At 37.2% G+C, this 23,132-nt stretch overlaps 1 protein-coding gene across 1 annotated transcript; it reads right to left on the bottom strand.

The window, feature by feature from the left end:
- Nucleotides 1-3,021: 3,021 nt before the first annotated feature.
- Nucleotides 3,022-4,488, bottom strand: LOC136227763 (protein SLOW GREEN 1, chloroplastic). Its single transcript, XM_066016504.1, has one exon. The coding sequence runs from the start codon at nt 4,315-4,317 to the stop codon at nt 3,355-3,357; it is 963 nt and encodes a 320-aa protein (XP_065872576.1). The 5' UTR covers nt 4,318-4,488; the 3' UTR covers nt 3,022-3,354.
- Between the last annotated feature and the right edge of the window lie 18,644 nt (nt 4,489-23,132).

Here is a 23,132-nt window from a genome sequence, read left to right as displayed (position 1 = left end):
GTTTTATGAGATTGTATATATGGAGGCTGAAATCTTGTTGAATGATCAGAGTAGCTTGTCGACTATGAAACAACATTTAGATGCTTCTCGGGCACACAAGATCCATCATGGCGAAATAATATCTGCACGGAAGATTCTGGATGTACATCTTAAATTGAATGACTCTAAATACGGGTGGGAAGATCACATGATTCATGATGTAGCAAGGTTTTCAGAAGGTGAAATTTCGAAGAATCGGGTTTCTGCGGAGACACTAGTACACTTCTGGGATTTCTGGAAGAATAAGATTGTGAACATATTTGAGTATTTGAGAAGTGTTGTAACACAAAATGTAAATGATTGTGAAAACTTGGGTGAATTCTGCTTGAATTACTTGGCTGTGCGGAGGCAATTCGATAATCTGAATCCTGTCTACAATCTGATGATACCTAATGCGTACTGGGTGAAAGGGTTGGATAGTCGATCGATAAGAAGCAAGGGAAAGTTCATTTCATTAGATGCTCACCAGTTTGCTTCTGCTGCTCGGAGCTATTGGGGCTCCGAATTACTCTCTGTTGGTATGGATATCTTGGCGAAACTCGAAGGCCTTTATACTCTTTCGGTTAAGAATTCCTCATCCCTCTTCTGCCAAAGCGCAAAGTTCCTGCTAGTTTCCAAATTCCTGGAACGCCGGTTCCATGACAACAGAGCACTGCAGAGATTCGTTGAACTCCCCGCTAAACATCTATTCAGCTGTGTCTTTCCTCAGGACTGGAGAGAATCATTGAAAGAGAACATGATTTCTGCAAGGAGAACCGGGAATTTTGGGGATTTAGTTAAGGAATTTACTTGTGAAGCGGTCAGGTTCAAGAAAACTGTATCCTATGGGCAGCTTGGTAGGATATTAGTTGCGATTCTCGGGTCATGTAAACTAGACAATCAGTTGTTTGAGAAAATTAAAGATGGTTTTGGATCGAACGAGTCATGGATGGCTTTGATCGTTGATCTCTGCAGAGAGATCGGTTTAGCAGACAAGAAAAGCCAAGTACCGGGTGAGGAAACTATCATGGGGAAGTTACATAGAGTTTTAGAAGATATTTACATTGTTAACTGGAGAAAAGCATATGATTATATCTCGCCTGAATGCTTTCTCTACCTTATCGAGCGTCAACTGATTCTTGTATCTTGCGTGCGAGGACACTTCTTCACGACAAAGTCTTCTTTTTCTGAAATACTAGTCCACATGGAACGCAATGGCAGCTCGATTTCCAGATTAAAAAACCTTGATGCATATCCTATCAAAGCCATTCTGGATTTCTTAGCTCATATAGTTCAGCAGTTTCTCTTATGTAACGAGGATACAATGGAGTGGATTAAAAGGTCATGTGGAAATGTGATGGATCGTTACAGAGCTGTGACTTTGAGATTAGTTGTTACAGCATGTTTACTTTATTTGAACTTCGGTTATTTTCAGGAATTTCTTTTTGAGTGGCTGGGTAGGAATTATATCAGGAATCAACTTCCATCGGATTTCGTTGTTTCCCTTAACAGAAGGCAGAGACGTCGGTCTAGGAATGTAGGTACAGATATAGAGATGTTTTCTGAGGTATTTAAGGAAATGGGGAATCCACTGGTAGTCGTGAGTTTGGGTGAAAACGTTCCACGATTTTTCCCAGACGTGATTATTCTGCATATGATCGATCATAGTAAAGAAGACATGTGGACAGCCTTGTTTCCGAATATCAATAAAGCTACTCAAGATCAGAAAAAACTTGATTTGGATGGCGCTATCTCGAGCAACATGTCGGTGTCTCTCGATGTTCATGATCTGCAAGTTCCTTCCAACTATAGGGAAGTACTGAAATCACTGAAAACATTGAATAATGAAGAAGTCATTAAGAGTTTTATAGCAAGTGTTCCAGCACTTAAGGTAATCTAAAACTCGTTTACGTTTCTACAGTTCGTAGGAACACCGTCAGTTATGCGATTCAATATTATGATACTATTTTTCAGGCAACTATAGAGGAGAGAATCTACATTTTATGTTCTGCGTTGGAAGGATGCGGTGATTCTGACAGAAAAAATGGAAAACCGTATGGTCAAGCATCCGTGATGCTTGACGAAATGAAGCAGCTATATTCCGTATTAGACGTGAGGTCAGTATAAGCATGGTTATTTAATAAGCTTATGTTTGCTATTTCATCTTAAATGTGTAAATTGAAAAGTAAATATGTTGTTTGTTCAAGGGAGCCGGAACTTGTGAAGAACCTTCCACGGATAGAAGAACTTCTCGGCCAGCTTGATTCGAAAATGGCAAGAATGGATAGTTTCTTGGATGAGTTATTCTTCGAACAAGATGGGATCCTCGAAGAAGTTGTGTCGGAAACCTGCCATCGCCCTGAAGAAGAAGGAACCAGCGAGGCGGCAAAGAATGGAAGTTCTTCTCAGGCAAATCTTGGAAACCAAGAACAAGATGAAAGCCCCGAAGAAGTAGTGTCGGAAACCTGCCATCGCCATGAAGAAGAAGGAACCAGCGAGGCGGGAAAGAATGGAAGTTCTTCTCAGGCGAATCTTGGAAACCAAGCCAGCAGTTCTCAAGCAGGAAAAGATGGGAAGGGAACTAGCAAGAACAAAAAGAAACAAAAGCGAAAAGGAAAGGGGAGAAAAAGATAAACATGGCAGACATTTCGGTATAGGATCCAGGCGATTCGAGAATCTCTTCTTTTTGAATGGCTTGGTTGTTTTGTATCGATGTGTAGTTGACAATTAACTAAACCTATTCATGTATATAACTCAATATCAGTACATGCTGTTTTGTAAAACTTTGTACTGCCTGCATTTGCAAATTAGGCGTATATTCAAATACCGGAGGTTCGGTTAACACTGATCCATCATAAAAGAAAAACTCACATAATCTAAATATAAGCAAGGCTTCATTTATCATCAACTCAACCTTGAATCTAAGTGTTCTAGACATGAAACGCATACCCTTGGACGGCGAAAGTCGAAACAGAGCAATGAGCACAAAAAACAGTGACATGATAACAAACTCTGGCTGCACACAACATCATCAATAGAACACATATCAGTAAAAGAGCAGAAAATTGTATGAAACACAGATTTTTTTTTATCATAACACGAAACAAATATCCGAATTAACAATAAAAACCTGCTCAACATCAAGAATATGTGTATTGACTCTATAAAAACTTTAGTTCTCTATTCCTTATTTCTCTAAATTGTGCTTTTAGTGAAACTCAAACTATGTTTCAGCATAAATTCCTAATTGGGTAAGTAACCCCTTTGACTATATGGAGAAAAACATTATTCTCCAATCATTTATTATTACCCCTAAATCCCCAAACCCTAAACTGCTCATTTCTCTTCATTAGACCCAAAAAGCTTCATTCTCGACAATGGAGTCCTCAGATATCCTTCAACATCAAATTTCTTAGGTGAAAGTTCACGGTACTTAGCAAACTGCTCTCTAGCTTCTTCATTCCTATCAATCAAACTATATATCATTCCTCTACAAAAATAAGGCCTGAAATCACCTGGATCCTCTTTAGATAGCTCTTGATAACTACTCAAAGCCTCCTCTACATTCTTCTGCAAAAATTGAATCTGAGCCATAATGAATTTCACATCCCTAGCTTCTTTCACTCTATTCTCTTCCTCAGCTATATCTAAAGCCTCTTGAAGCCTCCTAATCACCGCTTCCCCTTCTCCAGACCTGTCCATTAGAAGTGCATTCTCAAACAACGCCTCAAAAGACAACGGATTCAAGCTAAGAATTTCCTCAAACACCTTCCGTGCATCCTGATTTCTCCCCATTTCATTCAATAACCTAGCCATCAAAAATTTCCATTCAATCACCGACGGTTGTGCTTCCGCTAAGCTACTCAGTATCTTCAATGCCTCATCATCCTCCCCCCCATTATCAAGTTTCTGCTGTAGAAGAGACTTCAGAGACTCAATTGCTTCGGAATTGGATTCAATGAGCTTAGATACCGGTGTTATAATTCCATTCTGATTCTCTGATTCCCCTTCAATTCCCACTACATCGTCGATGTCTGGTGATTGTTCAGAAAGAGTGACGTTGGTTTCAGCAACAGCCGGCAAAACAGAAGCCATTGAAGCGGTGACTCCAATGAAAATTGCAGCTTTAGCAAAGGTTTTTAGGGTTTGAAGAATGGGGACTCCATTAGAGGAAGCTTTGACTGTTAAAAGAGAAGGGGATTTGAAATGAACAAGTGAAGGAGGAGGATGATTGTTGAAGTTAGGGGTTTTGAAATGGAGGAAAGATGTGGTTAGAGAAAGAGTAGAAGATGAATTCATGGTTGATTGATTGAATTGCTGAAATCAAAATTGAAAATTGGAATTAAGGGTATGGAGATTGGAGAGGGAGAAAAGAGTGTGTTGCAGAGATTTAAGGGTTCTGTTTTGAGTTTGGTTTGGTAAGAAAATTAGATAGAGACATTGGGGGATTGGGGGGAGAAGAAAAAGAGGTGAAATGCAATATTAACTCTTTTTTAATTTTATTGTTTTTTTTTTTCAAATTTAAATGTTTATTTTATTTAATTTCATAGGTGATAAATGTTGACCAAATTTTGAATTATGTTTAAAAAACGAATCAATTAGAAAAAAATACTCCAATTTTTCAAATTTTGCGGATTAGACAATTTTGGCATTTTCATATTTTTCTTTTAGAACTATGAATTGTTTTTCTCTTCCGATATCAAAACTGAAATTCTGAAAATAATTGATGAGTTACAATCTGAGAACCCCGAAAATGGATGATTACGAGCCGGAGAAATTAGATGAGGTACATTTTTCATGAAAACATATGTATTTTCCCAAGACGATCACGGAAACCGCATGGCCAACGGCCACAAACAACGCTATTGGCCAGACGGTTTCTGTGATCGCCTAGGGGAAATAACATATGTTTTCATGAAAAATGTATCTCGTCCAATTTCTCCGACTTGTAATCATCCATTTTTTGGATTCTCGGATTGTAACTTATCAATTATTTTCAGAATTTCAGTGACCGCCTGTCCAATGGGTCAGGCGTTTTCCGTGACCGTCTGGTTATTTGCCAAGCGGTTTCCGTCTTGTTTAATAGGAACAGTAATTTGGGGATGGTAATAGGAACACTAATATTTGATAAATTTAGCTTTCTATCGATTATAATTTGGCATAAAACACTATTTGTCTCTTGATCTATCTTGAACTTTGGTTTTTGGCCTCTCACCTATTCTTTAGGTAACATTTGCCTCTTATCTATTCAAAATGTTTGTTTTTGTCCCCTTACTTATTATTTGGTTACATTTAAGGTTGTAAATGAGCTGAGCCGCTCATGAGCGGCTCAGTGGTCGACTCGATTTGTTAACGAGCCGCTCGTGAACATAATTTATTGGTCCAGATCGTAAATGAGCTGAGCTTAAGCAGACAAAACTCGTCTCGAAAGCTTGCGAACAGACTCGATTAGAACATTTATGAATAAATTTTAGTTTTGTAGAAAACTATATAGTTTTGTGTTAGTTCACAAATATTTAAACTTAATATTATTTCATTTGCTATTAGATGAGTTCGTTCACAAACATAATAAATGACTAATAGACGAACTATTTGTAAGTATCTTGTTTATTTATTCACAAATTTTGCTTATGAGTTTGTTTATGTACACAATTAAAGAGCTATTTGCGTGCAAACTTCAAAAATATAATTAATGATTTATTTACAAACAGTTCATGGTTAAATAATTTTCTTAATGAGCCAAGTTCAAAGAGGATTTTGGGCTCAAAACAAGCTCGAAGCTTGGTTCGAGCTCATTTATTTTCTAATAAGCTGAGCCGAGCTTGAACAAGCCAAAGCTCGACTCGGCTCGGCTCGATTACAACCTTAGTTACATTTGCCTTATAAGCTATCATTTGTGAAATCACAACCAATGTGAATGGTTGAGATTTCACCAATTTTGGACAGTTCAGGGTAAATATAACTAAATAATAAGTTAGGGTACAAAGACTAATATTTTGGATAGTTTAGGAGGCAAATGTTACCAAATAATAGATCAGGGGTAAAAAAAACCAATCATTTTAGATAGATCAGGGGCCAAATAGTATTTTAATCCTTATAATTAGGATAATTAAAGAAATGCAGATTTAGTCCTAACATATGAAATTGTGTAAATATAGCCTTAACGTTTTTAAACAAGATCAGTTTTAGTCATATGTTACCGAAAATTTGAAAAAGCCGATTTGACTGCTATTTCACGGTCACAACAGACTTCTAAATACATCAACAAAAATTGTGATTAGCTGCTAACATTTTCGATAACAACTTCAAAATTGTTTTTCAAAAATTTTGGTAATATATAACTAAATTGATCTTGATTGAAAACATTAGGGCTAAACTTGCATCATTTTATACGGTAGAACTAAATCTACACTTCTTTAAAAATGTTAATGTCAAATTTAATCCTTATTCCATTAATGTTTGAAAGGTCTAAATAACAATTAAACCAACATTTTTAATTTTTTTGCAATGTAAAATTAAAATTAACATTGCTTAAAATATTAGGATTAAATTTGAATCATATTATATATTACGACCACATCTGCAGTTTACTAAAACATTCGGCCAATTTGGCGCTTATCCAATTTTAATTACATACATTAAGCTAGAAAAGTGAATATAAAACTCGATTAAGGGTCCATTTGTTTTATCTGTTGTTTGTTATTTTTTGTCACGGTTTGTTGTTTACTGTTTGAAAAAATTGTTTTTTCCAAAAAGTAGGAATTCCCAGGTGCCTAACCAAACACCTAAAACTCTCATTTTCAAAATAAAAAAGGCAAACAGGATGTTAAAAAGTAGCAACCAAACACCACCTAATTTAGCATATATTCGTTAGAAATTTGTTTAAAGGAGTTTTTTTTTTTGTCATGTATTTATGGAGAATTGCAAAAAAAAAAAAAACATTAGGAAGTTATTGATCTTTCAAAGGTCTATAATCTTTTATTTAGATATGTTACGTCCCTGGTTATTTATTTTTTATCGTATTAAGTTATAGGTTGCTAAATTAGTTAGTTGTGAACATTTAATTTAGTTAAAATATTGTTATTCATTTCATTTATTGACTAACCATTATGTCACGTGTGGCCAGAATGCACGGGTCAAATCAAATGCCCAATAGGTCGAAGGGAGGTTCAAGGGGTAAACAAGTCATTTTTTCTTGGGACTAGACGAGACTATTAAAATTGTTGAAACACCTTTCTATATGATTTTGATTTGATAAAATTATTTAAGTTAATCCCATGATTAAGACAATTAAATTTAAGTGCTTTGATTTAATTGTACTAATGTGTTTGTTCAATGTTGAGTGTATTTATAAATGAGAACAGAAATAAAAAGTAAGACAGAATGAAGTCAGCATGAGCCGCAGAAGCTGAGTAGAATACAACTCAGTATAATAGAAGGAAAGTCTTCTTCAGAACAAACGCTTGAAGTCGAAGCTGACCGAAGAAGCTGAGTAGAACATAACTCAGTCTCGTCAAAGATAAAGATCGAAGGCAACGTCAATCAAGTCAAGTTGGGTGTCAAGCTGTGTGTTCGACAGGACAGCACCAATGATCCGTTAACTAGAAGACATAGCCCGACAAAGGTCTGCGCCAATTCAGAAGCCTCGGAATTACGCCAAGAGACCTTTTCGAGATGCATGGATCATCTGGCGCTTTGCAAGAAGACAAACCTGGCGCAAGAAGACGAAACTGGCAAGCCTGGCAACTGCTAATTTCAGACGACAGGATTGGCCTGCAAATCTGTATGCTGACCAATGAATGACGCAAGAAGACTGTTTGAATTCAACGGATATGTCCGAATTCAAATGATTGAAGCATCAGATTTTACTATAAATGGACAAGATCATCACTTGGATCTTTTGCCGATTAACAAAAAGAAAAAGCAAGTACAGACAGAAAAGAAAATCATCACAAGAGTGAAAATCCAAAAGAGAAGTTGTCTGATTAGAAAAAGCAATTTCTTACACCCAAATCCAATCTCTGTGTAAAAGTCTAGAGTGAACTTGTATTCATCTAAAGTGTTCTTCATTTAGAAAGAACAAATTTGTATCAATTGTAAAGATTGAGAGAGTGGTGCTGAGTACTCGGTCTTAGTACTCAGCGGTAGAGAAAATCTGAGTGTTCGGTTATAGCGCTCAGTAGGATTGAGTAGACGAATAGAGGACGGTACTCTTGCATACTCAATTGCTTTGTAAACGGTTTGTGCTCTACCTTTAAAGAGCTCAGTAGTGGATTGAAAAAGCCCGAAAGGACTCTGGGGACTGGACGTAGGCAGTGAGGCCGAACCAGGATAAGACTGCTGAGTAATCTCTAACCTTTCTCTTGATATATATATATGTATGTGTTGCTTGCTTAAATTACTCAGTATATAATTTGTATAAGCCGACGCTGAGTAATCAGAGTGCTGAGTTGGAAGCTGACCTTAAGTGTTATTTCCCAACTCACAAGTGAAACAGTTCTAGTCAGCCTCTGACTAAAGCTGTCTTGCATTGCACTCAGCCTTGCTGACCAAAACTGAGTGAAGTTATTTAAAGAATTAAATTAAGTGAGCATAATTAAGCGAAAAAGTTACATTAGTTCCTAACCCCCCCCCCCCCCCCTTGGAACTAATCCTATCACATTACACGAGACCAACAAGTGGTATCAGAGCTCAGTAGCTCACTACTCAAAGATAAAACTATCTTGAGCTGATCCTTGTAAATGGCTGAGAACAGCACTCGTTTCCTTCCAGGAAATCAAACAACATAGATACTCCCTGAGGGATTATCTATTAGTCGACCTCCCCTGTTCTTCAGGTCAAATTATACATTTTGGAAGAACAGGATGAAAAATTTTATTCAGGCAACAAACATGAGTGCATGGCTTGCGATAGTCCAAGGCCCGTTTGTTCCTTACAAAATGGTAAACAACGAGAAAGTTGTTAAAAGTGAAACTGAGTGGTAAGAACATGACCTTAAGAAATTACAGAATAATGTTTCGGCTATCAATATGCTTCACTGTGCTTTAGATGCTACAGAGTACAACAAAATTTCAGGTTGTGAGTCAGCACGGGAAATATAGAAGAAGCTGGAGGTGACCGATGAAGGCACAAGCAAGGTCAAGGAGTCCAAGGTGAACCAACACATGAGACTATACGAGCTGTTCGAGATGAATGAAAATGAAGACATCTCTGAGATGAACTCAAGGTTCACCAATATCATAAATGAGCTTAAGGGACTCGGCAAGAACTCCACAGAAGAAGAACAAGTGAAGAAAATCTTAAGGAGTCTCCCCAAGAGCTGGCAAGCTAAGAAGACAGTTGTGGAAGAAGCTTAGGACCTGACCACATATAAATATGATGAGCTCATAGGATCTCTGCTGACCCACGAGATCTCCATAAAGAACTTTAAAGCAAAGGAAAAGTCAGAAGACAAGAAACAAAAATCTCTTGTCATGAAAGCTGACTCAACAGAAGCTGACTCATCAGATGATGAGGAGATGGCCATGTTCACAAGAAAGATGAAGAAGCTGTTCAGAAAGAATGACAAGAACAGCAAAAGGCCATTCAGAAGAAGCGATAAATACAAAACTGAGTCCAGCGACAGCAGACACAAGAAGGACAGCTCGAAGCCTGTCACGTGCTTTGAATGTCATCAAACTGGGCACATCAAATCAAGTTGTCCCACTCTAAAGAAAGAAAAGAAAGGTGGCAGAAAAGCTATGGTGGCAACATGGAGCGATAGTGATGAGTCAACCTCATCAGAAGCTGATGCCACTGAGTCAGCAAACATATGTTTCATGGCTGACGAATCTGCTGACCACTACCGGTCTGAGCAAGCTGACCTCTCAGATGGATCTGACCAAGAGGAACACTTCAATGAGGTAACATCTCTTCTTCTGCTCAGAAATGAAATGGTTAATGCCCTGAGTGATCTCTATACACTGACCAAAAAGCGTAATAAGAAAATAAGAGCACTCAGCAGGCGATGTGATGAGATTGAAGAGGTCAAACTGAGTAACCTCCGACATCTGCTTCAAGACAACACCAGACAAGATGAAAATCTAAAAATCATGCATCGGTTTGTCTCGGAAGTCCAATAAGACTCTAAGAAGCTGAGAAAGGACATCATATTTATACAGAACCAGCTGAGTACATCAGCTAAGAAAAGGTTCTATCCAAATGCTGAGTATCAAGGTACTGGTCAGCATAGATAGTACACTCAGCAGAACAGTCAGTGTGACTGTTGTGGAAAAAGAGGGCACACTATAAATGTGTGTTGGTATGTTCAGCACCATCGTGCTGACCAAAAGAGGAAATACCTTCAAAGGGTAATTTTTTGCGACTATTGTGGTAAAGATGGCCACACCATAAATGTATGTCGTCACAAAGCAAAATATGATGTTTCACCTGCTCATGCTAACCAACGAGGACCCAAAAAGAATTGGTACCTAAAGATGAATAGTTTAACCAAAAGCTAAAAAGAAGGCTACATTAATTGTTTTTCCAACTCACAATGAGTTTATAAATGAGTGTGAGGAAAGCCAAACAGCTTATGTAGTAATGGTCAAGGCAAGTGGGAGATCACATGGTGAAGAAAAGGAGAGGGAGTTACCAGAAGAAGTGGTTTGAATGCTTGAAGAGTATGATGATCTATATTTATGAAAGAACTATCTTATGGGCTACCATCTTTAAGGGACATTCAACACCATATTGATCTAATGTTCGGCGCTAGTCTACATAGTCTCCCCCGTTATCGAATAAGTCCCAAAGAGAGTGAGATTATGAGAGAGCAGGTGGAGGAGTTAGTGAAGATGGGGTACATGAGAGAGAGTATAAGCCCATGTGCAATCCCGAGTTTACTAATGGCAAAGAAGGATGGTTCATGGCATACGTGTGTGGATAGTAGGGCCATCAACAAAATTACTATCCGGTACAAGTTTCCAATCCCAAGACTTGATGACATGCTAGACCAACTCAGCGGTTCTAAGGTCTTTTCCAAGATTGCTTTGAGGAGTGGCTATCACCAAATCAGAATTAGAGTCGGAGATGAGTGGAAGACTACATTTAAGATATGGGATGGGCTGTGTGAGTGGTTGGTGATGCCAAATGAGATGACTAATGCACCTAGCACCTTTATGCGACTAATGAACCAAGTACTTCGCCCCGTGATCGGGAAGTTTGTTATGGTTTAATTCAAATGACATACTGATCCATAGCAAGACTTTGGAAGACCATATAGAGAACTTGAAGGTGGTTTTGGATTTATAGAGGGAAAATCAGTTGTATGCCAATGCAAAAAAAATGTGATTTTGTCATGGAAAGCTTGCTATTTCTTGGGTATGTGGTGAGTGGAGATGGTATCCGTGTTAAATCCATCAACCGATCTCACCTTAACCGAAAAGCCAGCATTAGTTTCAAATTGCCGGCCAAGTTTGTCTTGAATCGCAACCACTAGAGCTGCATAAGGAGAAATTACTCCAATGCTAATATTCTCCTTTGAGCCATTCCATGCTGCATACATCAGAAGCCAATACTTTGCTAAGTTTCATCTGAAAATGGTGCCGAAATGTCCTAAAGATGCGAAAAAAAGCGTACCTTTGTACAGAGACCGTAGCAGTTTCGATACAATAGCAACCTCAACTGTATTTAGCCTGCTGTGTCCAACATCATCCATCTCTTCTCGTCCACCAAACACATTTATAAACGAATAGGGACCGAACATTGGCCCCGGAAGATACTGCTTCGCATAACTTTTCGCCTTAACATTAGCTGCATCCAAGATGTTATTCGAATAGAAAGTTGAATTTGGAAAGTGACTGATCGCCGGATGCATTCTGTATTGCATATTTAAAAGGTGTTTTCGATGTCCCAATGAACTTAACCTTTCAAATAAACTTCTTCCAAATCCAGCTTCACAAGAAACCTGTAAAAAAAGATACAATTAGTATGGAATTATATGTTCTTAAACTAGAATGTAGAAGAATTTAAGATTATGTATATATATACATTGCTTTCCACCATAGCCGGTAATTGGCACTCATTGCCAATAAGAACAGCATGCCGAATACCACAAAGTTGAAGGGGTATCACTGATTCACATTCTTTTAACTGCACTGCTTCATCAATTACCAGAAAGTCCAACGGCTCTATATCCATATAATGCAGCTTATACGAACTAGATGCTGTGCAGAAAATTAACGAAGCTTTTTCGAAACAGAACTTGACTATTGAAGACTTGTTCACTGAACTCGGAAGCTGAAGTTTGTTCAGGGACTTATGTAGAGTTTTCAACAAATTAAGGCATTCTCTTCTGCTCGAGCGCAACTTCACTCGTTTATCTCCAAAACCTTGAGAAGAATCCGACACTAACTCTGGATGTGAGAAAAACTCCTCCAATGCTTCAGAGGTTACATCAATACCGAATAGCAAACTTTCAAAATCTTCCAGTTGACGAAGAAGTGACAGGACATTGGCTATATTAGGTTTCTGGATGTAACTTTCAGGTATATGAGTGCATAAACTATGCACACATTTTTTCAGTTGCGTTGCGGAAGACATGAATCTCTCTTGCAAACTCGAGAAAAGATTTATTCTCCCTACTGATGCGTTCTTTGGTGTTTTCACTGTCTTTTTCCTTGATCAATTCGTTTTGCACAAAAATATGATAGCTTGAAACACAATCTTCAAAGAACCCTATTGTCGAATTAAAACAATTTTGCCAACCAGTCATCGGTGCAAAGCATTCTATAAGCCTTTCAACACGATAATCCAAATGTATTTCTCTAAATTCTGGATTCACTTTGAGTCTTTCCTTATTCCCAAATAAGAGAATGTCTCCAACTGAATAAACCGAATCCGTCTCATGAGATTCTCTGACCAACTTCAGAACTCTCGTGGCTACTTCTGTAATAGCAACATTGGTCGGAGCACAAGTCAAAGTCCTGCACCGCATTCTTAAAAGGTTGTATAGAAGAACACTAACAGTCTTCGTCTTCCCCGTCCCTGGTGGACCCCAAATGAGTTCCACATAAGGCTTCTTGTTGGAGTGCATTTTATGAATGCAGGCCAATACAGCCTCACTCTGGGACTCATTCAATGTTGACAATAAGCTTGTTATGTTTTCATCCCATATTTGGTTCCTCTTCATATAATCCAGGGCATAATTTTCTGTGACCTGTTATGAAGCATAAACTTCCAATTAGATACCAGTGACAAAGCATATAAACCTTCACCTACATGTAGTATGCTATGTTATGCAGTATGTTATGTTGCACGAACACTTCTCGTTAGTAACATTTTTATGTTTCGTGTCTGTGTCTATCTGCGTGTCTGTTTCATGTCCATGTCCCTTTTCGTTTGAAGGTTATTTTATGAAAGTTATGTTTTAGAAATAACATTTCCTGTGTCCATTTCGGTGTCTGTGTCCGTGTCCGTTTCTGTATCAGTGTTCGTGCCTATATTCGCACACAAAAAAGAAGGAATTTAAAGAGTTCTACAATGAGAAGTTCCATACATTCTTATAGTAATGAAATCTCTTCAGACTTCAGTTGTTTCTAAGTTAAGTTCATATAATCTCTGGTTCAAAAATTTGTGTTATATCTTAGTCTCTTAAGTTAAGATGATCAGCATTTTCTGATATCAGGCGCGGTAGAAAAATTATAGCAAGTTCAATTTTACTGCAACGTGTCAAGGAACCCGAGTTTTTTTTATTATTATCTCTAACATACCTCCACACACAAACGTCCCTTTGCCTTGAAGTGTGTACAACACATACCTATCTAACAGATGTGTTGAAATTGCATTAACAAATGAAGTTGTTAGGATTTGAGCTCTCGACTACATGGTCTAAGTGATTCTGATACTATATCAAGAAACCATTTGACCCAAAAAGTTCGAGTTTTAGATCAATTGGTTCCTTGACATGGTATCAGTGACTTCTATTCAATGTTGGGTCACTTATGAATATTTGCTTCCCGTTCTAGATGGTTTTGGGCGTGAGGGGTGTGTGTTAGATGTCCTAGAGGAGCTATATAGCTCATAGAATGCCAATAGTAGTGTTCATAGTTGTTAAAGACACAAGGCACACTAAGGCGCTAAGGGGTCTTGGAGCCTAGGCGCGCACATGATGAACATGAAGGGCAGAAAATAAAAATATAGACTATACAAAATCTACATATCACTAATGCTCAATTTAAAGCATAAGTCACGATAAACCAGAAACGCAGTTATATTTTAACCAAATAAAAGCATAATATTAAATGTCAAAAACACCAAGTTAATTTCATAGAGACATATACTTAAACTAAGTACCTAACTAATGCCAACGAACTTATAAGCATTCATTGTCAATAAAAAAAGAACTAAAAAAAACTAATCATCATAATCACGACCCTCCTCGAGATTAATCTCTCCACTATCATATTCTCATCTCCAATTTCCTCCTCTTTGTATTCTTGTTTTGTTTTACACTTTTCCTTATAGATTAGATCAAGGGTTAAAATTAAGTTTACTCAGATTAGATAAGTGGTTGAGATTAATCATACGTTTAAAAAAACCCTACTCTAAACACCAAATGTTACTGAGGCATGCCTTGATGAGAGACTCCGAAACCCACGCGAGAACCTTTGAAACTGTGCCTCGCCTAGGGGAATTAAGGCTCACTACCTTGGGCCTTGCGTAAAACGCCCACCTTAGGCGCGCTTTTAACAACTATGGTAGTGTCGGCGCCAAAATTTATAATCCACAACAAGCATAACATTCAAATCCCTTACCTCTAACATACCTCCACACCCGAATGCCCCTAGGGCTTGAAGCGTGTGCAACACATACCTATCTTACATATGTGTTGAAATTTCATTAACAAATGAAGTTGTTAGAAGTTGAACTCTCGACTACATGGTCTAAGAGGCTCTGATATCATATCATGAAACCATATGACCCAAAACGTTTAAGCTTTTAAGTCACTCGGTTCCTTGACATGGTATGAGAGACTTGTATTCAATGTTGGGTCACTTATGAAAATTTGCTTTACGTTCTAGATAGTTTTGGGCGTGAGGAGTGCGTGTTAAATGTCATGCATTGTTTGAAACAAGAACAATATGGCTCTTTATATATGTAGGCAGTTCTCATATCTACCATTACATAAAATCTATGTTACGCGGACACTTCTCTTTAGTAGTGTTTCTGTTTTTCATGTCCGCTTCTGTTCATGTACATGTCTGTTTTAATTTGAAGGCTATTTCATGAAGATTTCCGTGTACATAACCGTTTCCGTATCCATTTCCGTGTAACATAACATAGAATACATCATAGAATACCAATAGTAGTGTTGACTCCACAGATTCCAAAAAAGGGCAGCCCGGTGCACTACGCGTCCCCACTAAGGGGAGGGGTCCCACCACAAGGGTGTATTGGGGGCAAGCCTTTCCTTGCCAATTTATTGGCAAGAGGCTGCTCCTAAGACTCGAACTCGGTCACACGACAACAACGTTCACCGTTGCACCAAGGGTCGCCCTCATAATCCACAACATGTATAAAAGGGCGGACCGGTGCGTTACACGTCCCTCTAAGCGAGGGTCCGGGGAGGGGTCCCACCACAAGGATGTACTGGGGGCAAGCCTTCCCTTGCCAATTTTTTGGCAAGAGGCCGCTCCTAAGACTCGAACCCATGACCTCTCAATCTCTCCCTCATAATCCACAACAAGTATAACATTAAAAAATCCCTTACCTCGTAATCAGGAGACAGAACTTCCTCTACGACACGCAGATTTCTTTGCATATGCAACACATTCCATATTCTCTTGTTAGTCGTTACATTCGTCAAAAAAACAACAAACAAAGATCTCCCCATTCCATCACTAACTTCTACTTCTTTAGAAGCCTCAACTTTAAACTGAGTAGAACTGGTAGCATCTTCATTCTCATCATCTGAGATTCTGTTAACCACCGCAAACGCCCATGTTCTTCCTGCTCTTTGTAAATCAGACACAGTTTCCGGCTTAGCGTCCGCTAAAATGATGATATCACCAGGCAATGTTTTGTAAGGCTCCTTTCCATGAGAACATTTCCTGTTTCTCCATTGATCAACCTTAACATTATATACCAAACTTCCATCGGACTTGGACCCCGAGAAGGCTGTTACTTCAGCAAATGGTGCTCTGGAAATCACTTCCATGCTTGAACATAGTTGTGCTCTTGTTTCTTCCAATAATGGATCCATATATGAACCAAGATATTGATCAACTGATTCAAAGGATTCCGGAATCTTGTCCACCTGCAAAAGGATCAGATATCAATTTTTACTTCTCGGATAGAAGCGAAATCCCATGAATCAATAGAAACTCACATAAGCATATTGATAAAAACATATTAATGGTCAAATTTATGGTACACAAGCTTTTAGAGACCTTGTTTAAGGCGAACGAGCTCCCAACTACTTCAACGAACAACTTATTGGTCTTAGAGACGATGATTCAGTACTTCTATCTTGGTGCTAAAATAGGTTGTCGTGTCATAATCGTGTTATGCGGTGTATATATTCTACACAAGTTTTTAGAGGGCTTGGTTAAGGTGAACGAGCTCCTAACTACTTCAACTAACAACTTATTGGTCTTAGAGACGATGATTCAGTACTTCTATCTTAGTGCTAAAATGGGTTATTGTGTCATAATCGTGTTATGTGGTGTATGTATGCTACACAAGCTTTTAGAGGGCTTGTTTAAGGCGAACGAGCTCCTAACTAGTTCAACTAACAACTTATTGGTCTTAGAGACGATGATTCAGTCCTTCTATCTTAGTGCTAAAATGGGTTATTGTGTCATAATCGTGTTATGTGGTGTATGTATGCTACACAAGCTTTTAGAGGGCTTGTTTAAGGCGAACTAGCTCCTAACTAGTTCAACTAACAACTTATTGGTCTTAGAGACGATGATTCAGTCCTTCTATCTTGGTGCTAAAATGGGTTGTCGTGTCATAACATTATGTCGTGAATATATTTCATATGACCAGGGTAAATTAACAATCAAGCAACAACTAAGGGTAAATTACACCCATGGCCACTAAAATTTACTTATTTTAACATTATGGCCAGTGAACTTCAATTTTTAACATATGGCCACTGAATTTTATACTTTTTAACAATCATGGCCACTCAATTTCAACTAACTTTTCAAAATGACCATTAAAGACTTCAAAATGAAAATTAAAGTTGTTAAGAACGACATTTAACATGAAAACACATTTTTTATTTTCCAAAATCATTTATTTAGAGTTGTCTCTATCTAAAAATTCAACTCAAACTCAAACAAAAAATTTCAACAATTAAAGCTACTCAAAATATCATTAACTCTTCTAATTTTTTATTTTGAGGACGTCAACAAAGATTGAGTGACCATGGGTCTTAAAAAAAAGTGTAAAGTTCAGTAGTCATTAAAAATTAAAGTTGCATGACACAATGTTAAAATAGATAAAGCTCGATGGCCATGGGTGTAATTTACCCCTACAAGATACATAATGGGTTTTTGGTTCCAAGAAAGAAATAAACTAATTAGATAGATAATCCAAAACCCATGTAATAGTTTAACAATAATCTAATCAAGAATGCAAAAAGAAACAATAAAGTATAAACCTTGAAAAGATCTTCATTGAAAATGTCTTCCAGAGACCATTTAAACACAATGTCTGGTAAACCAAGTTTATCATCTTTTGGAACTGATCTCTTCCCCTCCATTCTCCTAATTTCACCTAATTTCAGGCACTTTCAGTTCTTTTTCCCCCAATCTTCCTTACAGAATACCCATTTCAGTTGATGAAAAGGACGAAGATTTCTTGGCAAGAAAGGGAAGGAAAGAAAACAATGGAGTCTGAGCAGTAGAAATCAGTGGAAAGTACAGAAAAAGAACGTCTTTTTTGGGGGTTTTGATTTGATTTGATCAGAGAATAAAGTAGTATATAGTAGGTCCTTTCGTGTTCCAGTTATTTAGAAGGAATGTAATTTCTACTCTCTCTTTTTTATATTTTCTTGCTTGTTTCCGGATTAATCCTCTCCTTAGCGCAATTTAAAAAAAAAAATATTGTATTGGATCTGGTTGGGAAATATGTCCCTAGAAGGGCTATTTCCCAACCACAGTTGGGTTTTAAAAAATTATTTGGGCAGTGGCATATCAATAATTTTTAAAAAAATTATTATATTATAAAAATAAATTACATTTTTTTTTGAAACAATATAATAAATTACAATATTGAGTTTTTGTTTTATAGAATGTTTTTAATTAAAATTACAATTTTATTTTATTTAAAAAATTTAAGGTTAAATTGGTATAATTTTATACATTAATATTAAATTTGCATTTCTTTTGAAACGTTAAGGTTAGATATTTAGTGTATTTTTAACGTATGAAATTGTGCAAAATTTAACCCTAACGTTTTAAGCGAAGTGCAGATTTAGCCCTAACGTATGAAATTGTGCAAATTTAACCATAACGTTTTTAAGCAAAATCAATTTTGACTACGCGCTACCGAAAATTTGAAAAAACTTGTTAGACTGTTATTTAGCTATATCGAACCTTCTAAACCGGTTTGTCGATAAATTGAAGCAGTTTTATAAATTTTTTTGCTACATATATCAATAACACGGTAAAATATTTTAGACAGTTTCAAAAAAAATTTGTGATTAATTTATATGTAACAAGTTTTTTGAAACTGTCTAAAATATTTTATTGTATTATTAATATAGTTATAAAAAAATGTATAAAACTGCTTCAATTTATCAACAAACTGGGTTGAAAGGTCTGAAGGGACTAAATAACAGTCAAACAAATCTTTTCAAATTTTCGGTAGAGCGTGCTTAAAATTGATTTTGCTTGAAAACGTTGGGGTTAAATTTGCACAATTTCATACGTTAGGCTAGGGATGGCAACGGGTAGGGTACCCGCGGGTAGTGTCAATCCCAAACCCTTACCCTTTTATTTTTTAACTACCCGTACCCTTCCCATTACCCTAACGGGTATATGTTTTGCATCCCATACCCTTCCCATTTAATTCACGGGTACCCGCGGATACCCTTACCTGTTAAGAATCAATAAATAAAATAAAAAATATTACAAATTTAACAAAGTATAAATTTAATAAATCATCGATTTAAAAATTGAACAAATAGAACCTTAATCAATAAAAATAAAATAGTTTAGTGGTATCACTTAATGGTTAAAGAACAAAAGGTTAGTATTCAAATCCCACATCTTACATCTAAAACACAATAATATTTTTTAATATATAAAAAATTTATGACGGGTAACGGGTACCGGGTACCGGGTACCCTGATGGGTCTTCCCATACCCGTCCCATTACCCTAACGGGTAATGGTTTTGATCCCATACCCGTCTCATACCCTTTTATACAGGGTACGGGTAGTCCCATTAGGGTCGGGTAGTGCCGGGTACCCGCGGGTAGAGTACCCGTTGCCATCCCTAGTTAGGACTAAATATGCACTTCGCTTAAAATATTAGTAATCAATTTTAATCACACGCTATCGAAAATTTAAGAAGACTTGTTTAACTGTTATTTAGCTATATCGGACCTTCTAAGTCAGTTTGTCGATAAATTGAATCGGTTTCATATATTTTTTTGTAATTATATTAATAACACAGTAAAATATTTTAGACAGTTTCAAAGAAAAACAAAACCTACTGTACAAAAATTAATCATAATATTTAGCCACACCAGACCTTCTAAACCAGTTTGTCGATAAATTGAATCAGTTTCGTATATTTTTTTGTAATTATATTAATAACACAGTAAAATATTTTGGATAGTTTCAGAAAAACTAAACCTACTACATAATAATTAATCACAATTTTTTTAAATTGTCTACGCACTAATATATTTTTGCTTTTACACTAAATATTTAATCGCCACGTTTCAAGTGAAGTACAGATTTAGTCCCAACACATGAAATTGTACAAATTTAATCCTATAAAACAAAATTTTTATATCATCATTGTATATATAATTTTATTTTTATAAAATAATAAATTAATTTATTTTATAAATTTTATTTTGATTTTTATAAAATAATAATTAATATATTTTTTTTTTATATTTATTGGACATGAATCCTTTTGATTCATGTCCACTAGCTCATTACGGTGGCGCCGTAATGAGTAGGAAAAGAAAAAAAATACAGTTTTTAACTCTAGTTAAAAAACAGCCCCTTGAAAGAAAATATTTTCTAACCAGATACAATAAAATAATTTTTTTTAAAAATGACCCTAAATAAGGGTTTAATCCCTTTTTCCAACATCATCCAAAGTTTAAACCTTTATTTCCTTTTAATTTCCGAGAAATTAGCTCTCTTTTTAGCCCTTGTTTGGGAGGAGGTTAATGGAAGTAAATGAGAGTAATGGAAGGTTAAGTATTGAGTTAACCTTGTTTGGGAGTTATTTTTTGAGAGTAAATGGAGGTTAATGGGGTTAAATGTTTACTTCCTCTAACCTTCAAACTCTAACCTCCAAATTGGGGGTTAATGGGAGTAACGTAAACTTTTTTAAATTTTTTTGTCTCTGCAGAGTAAATTTAACCTTCTTCCCCCTCCATATTTAAACTCCCAAACAAGGTTAAATATTTAACCTCATTTACATCCTATAAACTCCCAAACAAGGTTAATTGTTAACTTTCTATTCCATCACTTCCCTTCCCTTTCCATTACCTCCTTTAACTCTCCCCTCCATTAACCTCCGAACTCCCAAACAAAGGCTTAAGGGCACTCATATTCCCCTATTCTTTCGTCAACTCTTTCTCTTTGGAGAGGTTGCATTAGTTAGGTTTTAACCGCGTACGCGTACCGAACCGATTAAATTGGCTCTAGCTTTTTGGCAGTCAGAACTAGATGGTTTCGGCTTTTCGATCGTTGTACTATTTAGGAGTGAGTACGGTTTGGTATAATTTGAGGATTAAAAAATCTTCATAATTATATTTACTCAAGTCAACAAGACATCTTCACAAGCTCGGGCACCTGCCCGGTCCGCCCAGGCCCGGGTCCCTTAAACTGGACTTGGATATTACCCATGCTGTTAAACTCCGCCTCTTTTTTGGGCAGGCTTAGAATTTATAAAAATAACACAGGTTGGTCCAGCTTGGTCAGCCTATTAATATTAATTAATAAAATTTATATATTAATATTTATTTTTAAGTATAAATTTAATTTTTTTAGAGAGAGAAATTAACAAAGAGAATAGAGAAATAAAAAAAATTAAAATTTAAAAAGAAATAGAAAAGATGGTATATTTGATTTTTTTATTTTTTATTTTAGGATTTGTTTGTGATAATTAGATAATAAATGGGTCAATTTATAAAAATAAATAAATATGAGGACCAAATTAACTATTTTTCCTTTGACTTTTAACACCGTTAGTCAATTTGGTATGTGTTTGCTAACGGAATGAAGTACATGGTACCATTTTACAAACTTTTAAACCACATGGGTGTTGTTCGAAAATGGGTGTAACCACAAGGTTTATTTTTGTACTTTTCCCTAAAAATTATACATATATATTTAGGTGGGCTTATATGGGCTGAGTTTGTGATTTGATTTTTGAGCCTAAGCCTAGCTTGGTTCGAGCCTGTCTAAATTAATTGTGGGCTGAGTTGGATTTTGGCTGAGCATTTTTAGACAAAAGCTCATTGGGCCTGGCCCATGAACATGTCTGATATCTGGTGATGAACTCTAGATCGGAATCCTTCCCTGCGGGGGGGCGCCGTTGGGATCGGCGGGGAGAAGCTCTGATGCCAAAGTCAGTATATAGTAATAAAGATAAACTATAATGACAAAGTAGGGTTTAAGGAGTGCGTAAAGTGTACCTCAATAGCTTGGGATGCAAGCTATTGATAGTCATATAGTTGTAACCTTCGGTAACTGGAAAGTCTCCATTAATGCTCCATTAATGGTGGTTACTGATCTTATTCAAGTATGACTGTTAGCTCATTAATGGGTTATTAGTGCCTTTGTCGGGAATCGGCTTAGCCGTTCAGGGGGCGGATCGAGGCGTGATGGCGGGTCTCCCATAGGTTTGATTACGGATGGCGCATGGAGGAATCTATGTGATCCACCACTTTGGTAGCTTGCTTGATACGCCATAACTTTCCTGATCGCCTGGATACGCGGTCGTTTTGGTTAATATCCCTTTCAGTCCCGTAAATAATATCTCAATGTTATCAGAAGCCCCCCCCGAAGTAATGTTAAAGTCCTTTAGGGCTTTCGAACTTCTTGGCGTGCCGTCATGAGGTGTCACATTAATTGTTGTTCTGTCCCAAACCATCCACCATGCGACATGTGTCTTAGGCACACCGCTCGAGGTAAGTGGCGGCCTCTCTTCAAACTCTTTCCTTCTCTCTCTTCCATTATCTTCCTCATTTGCTAATTCTCTTCCGAGATTCATCTGCGTTTTTCCAGTGCCCTTCTTCCGTCAAGAACTCTTTGAAGCCTCTGATTTTCCATGTAAGTTGACATTCTAGTTCTATTTTGTTGTTATCTAGCTTTTATGAGTTCTTCCTCCGGCTCTACCACTGAGCTTTTCGATTTAACTACTTCCGCGGAGCCTTCATTTAGTTGGACTTCTTCCGAGAGCTCAAATTCTTCTGAGAGTACCCCTAGTTGTGACTTATCGGAGTTGCGTAATACCGTGAGGGAGCGTAGGAATCATTGCCCCAGTTTAATTAAAATCCGGAACCCTTCCGTCGCTGTAGCTCTTACTGCTCCGGCGATAGACCCTGGAACCTTTTCGGGAATGGAGGCTTCTTCTTCAACTCCAATTAGGAAAAAGAAACCTCGTGCGGAGATCACCTCCTCTCGTATGAGCCCCGCGGATCTTGCCGATTTGGCGGATCGTTATCCATAGATTAAAAGTTATGAGACCACGTTGGCGGCTGCTCATCAGCGACCCGTCTGTCCCCCTAAGGGATATCTTTCTGTATATAGGAGTCATGTCGAAAGGGGGTTCCGCCTTCCTCTTCCCCGGGTGATGGAGGATATTCTGGAATCCTTTGGGATCACTGTCAGCCAGCTGCATCCGAATGGCTGGTTGGATATAGCTTTGGAT

The sequence above is a fragment of the Euphorbia lathyris genome, chromosome 4 (genome assembly GCF_963576675.1).
Source record: "Euphorbia lathyris chromosome 4, ddEupLath1.1, whole genome shotgun sequence".
Lineage (NCBI taxonomy): Eukaryota > Viridiplantae > Streptophyta > Magnoliopsida > Malpighiales > Euphorbiaceae > Euphorbia > Euphorbia lathyris.
The sequence above is the reverse complement of the archived record's forward strand: the minus strand, read 5'-3'. Positions and strand labels throughout refer to the sequence as shown.